The 3,054-nt window shown below is 45.9% G+C and overlaps 1 protein-coding gene across 1 annotated transcript in view; it reads right to left on the bottom strand.

Annotated features, from left to right (window-relative positions):
- Window positions 1-1,730, bottom strand: part of LOC101848430 (proton channel OtopLc) — a gene marked incomplete at its 5' end in the record, with an annotated part of 52,806 nt that extends 51,076 nt beyond the window's left edge. Inside the window, 1 exon segment of the mRNA XM_013082040.2 lies at window positions 1,391-1,730. Coding sequence (XP_012937494.1) covers window positions 1,391-1,653 — 263 coding nt within the window.
- Window positions 1,731-3,054: the final 1,324 nt, after the last annotated feature.

Below are 3,054 nucleotides of genomic sequence, written 5' to 3' on the forward strand. Positions count from 1 at the left end.
TTCGGGAGTTTTTTCCGGCTCTTTGCATTCCTGGCTCGTCAATATCGGACATGCACGCTAAACTTGAGGCCGATACGGTTAGTCGTTTATATAACCTTACAACTTTCAAAGAGTAGAAAGTTGGTGGTTGGCGGGGGCTCTGGTGTGGTTTGCTTCTTCTTTCCTATCAAACATCTATTGTCTCTATCTCTCCTCCTTCTTTGTTGTGTTTGTTACTCTCTTGTAACATCTCTAATCTTGGGCACTTATGTGACCTTACTGTGTTACAAGTGCCGTAAAACTCTAACTAAAACTAAACTAAAGAGTAGAAATGGGATTTAGGTCATACAGGATGAGGTTACCAAATCGTCAGCCAAAGATCATAAATACTGGTGGCTTGATTCCAGTTTGTTTTTTCTCTCGCTACAAAGCGTTAAGTCTCTAATCCTACCCCGGCGCCAGCTCACCAAGCACTCGCACATTTTTCGTCTCATTAGGGCGCCGTAAAGATACGTTCTGGCGTGAGTGGTTCACCGAGAAATGGCTCACATTCTTGGCCAAGACTTCCTCCTTCCTGACTGTCTGCAGACTTGACTGTCGTGTTGCTCACCCCATCCACATAAGTTGGAGTAGAATCTACACGTTTCGTGTCCGTGAGTTGGGTTTAAATTTCTTAAGACATAATATATGTAATTGAAGACAGCATCTGAGATTTAATGTTAGTATTCCGTTAGGAACTGAGATACGATGTGGTTGATACTGTTTAAAAACAAACTATAAGTTAAAACCCTGAATTATTTACCCCATCCCCCAAAAATTAGAATTCCCTTTGCAGGGACAAACAGACAGACACACAGACAGACACACTGAAAGGCAGACATACAGTGACCACTGTCCACCACTGATATGTGCACGGACACATAGACAGACGAACAGACACACAGACAGACATTCCTACAGACTCACAAACAGACACACAGAGAAACAGACATTAAGTGACCACTATCCAGTTCTGACCTGTGCACGGATAAACAAATAGACACACATACAGACACACAGACAGATCTAGAGACCACTGTCCAGCACTGACCTATGAACGGGCACACAGACAGACAAACAGACAGACATACTGACAGACACACAGTCAGACAAACAGACACATAGACTGACACATTGACAGACACACAAACAGACAAACAGACACACAGACAGGTCTAGTGACCACTGTCCAGCACTGACCTGTGCACAGACAAACAAACAGACAGACAGACACACAGACAAACAAACAGACGCACAGGCAAACATGTGTTGACCACCACCCACTACTGACCTGTGCACTCTCAAACAGACAGCCACACACAGGCAAACAAACAGACAGACAGACGTAGAGTGACCACTGTCCACTACTGACCTGTGCACCGAGTGTTTCCTCTTGGTGGTGGAGGAGCTCAGACGAGAGGGCATCTCCCTCATGACGTCATGGTGGTCAACTTTGGTCAGGGGAACCTGCTGCCCGTTCTCCTCTTCCACCATCATACCTCCGTTATCCACCACTTTGCTGTCTTCCTCCTCCTCCTCTTCCTCGTCCTCTTCCCCTCCTCTCCTCTGTTCCTCTGTGTCCTCCTCCTCCCCGTCTCTCCCCGTCACTTTCGGCTCTCCCTGTCCGCCTGACATGGTGTTGGGCTCAGACACGACGTAAGTTCCGGAGCGGAGGGCGTTTAGTAGTGAGAAGCGGGACAGCCGGGCAGGAACTGAGGACACAATATATACATGGTTGTTTAAGTTAAGAGTTTTATGGCATTTGCAACTCGAAAAGGTCTTGAAAGAGTGCTGAAGATAACAGGGGTTACAAAAGAGTAATAAATAAAAAAGAAAGCAAGGAGAGGAAAACAATTGAGGAGTCGACGGGAAAGATGGGAATAAAGTCACAAACTGGAAATTGCGAGGGTGTCAATTTTAAAAGCTTGTGGACTCATAACTTCGTATCAAATTGTTTGACAGGTGTTTTATTGTTGTGTTTATTAAATGGGAATTCCAACAACAATAATCAGCCAAAAGTTGAACTGAAATATAGTTTTGAGTCAACAAGCGTTCAAAACTGATACCCTCACGATTTTCAGTTTGTGACTATTCCCATTTTCCCGTGGACTTTTCAATTAAAATTTTCAATTACAATTACATGTTGGTATTAGGGCGGATAGCAGTTCCCACACTCTAGGGAGATTAAAGGAGAAGGGGATCCAAAGAGGAGAGGGGAAACACAGCCATCTGTGCAGACCAGTCCGACGGACCTCCAACCAGATCGTGATGGAGACTATAAGTAGACAGACTCTGGGATGGATCCTGAAGAGGGGGGGAGAGCCGAGATGGACATGTTCCGACTGCTGTGACCCCAACACAGTGGACAAGTAAGTAAGTAATTACATGATTCTGTGTTTTTCCGCCACACACAGACATAATTTAGATCATTTAAGAAGCGGGCCTCCGACCTTGCCTGCCAGGGCCTGCCAGGGTTGAGAGGAATACAACATCCCAGGAGAAAGACCGAGATATTGGATAGCAAATATTTCTAAGCAATGTGGAATTGAACCCGGGTCTCCTGCGTTCGACAGCTAAGCGCTTAATCGCTACACCATAGACCCTTGTTTGGTTCTTGTAAGAGTTTTACGACACATGAAGCAAGACAAACACATGTACTATTTTATATCATATAAATGCCGAAGATTAGTCGTGTTGCAAGAGATTAACATACACAAAGAAAAGGAGCTAGGGATCAGGACGACAGACAGATGGGGTGGGGGAGGGGGGGGGGAAGTGGGGAGACATCTCCTTTTCATATCAAAGAGCAAAACCGCTGGTGTGGAAACATTTAGGACGCTCACACCAAAAGGTCACAGGGTCACAGAGTTTGTGCTCCCACGCGCCAGGTTCAGAGGCGACGGACAGCGGTGTTGAGAGATCGCTCATGTCTTTATCACTGGGCCAAATCTGAAATTTGTACCTCTGGTGCTCACTGGCATGATGTGTGTGCATCTCATTTCTTGGGTGTGGCTTGGTATGGCTAGGGTGGGGGGG

Source organism: Aplysia californica, unplaced genomic scaffold (genome assembly GCF_000002075.1).
Source record: "Aplysia californica isolate F4 #8 unplaced genomic scaffold, AplCal3.0 scaffold00156, whole genome shotgun sequence".
Lineage (NCBI taxonomy): Eukaryota > Metazoa > Mollusca > Gastropoda > Aplysiida > Aplysiidae > Aplysia > Aplysia californica.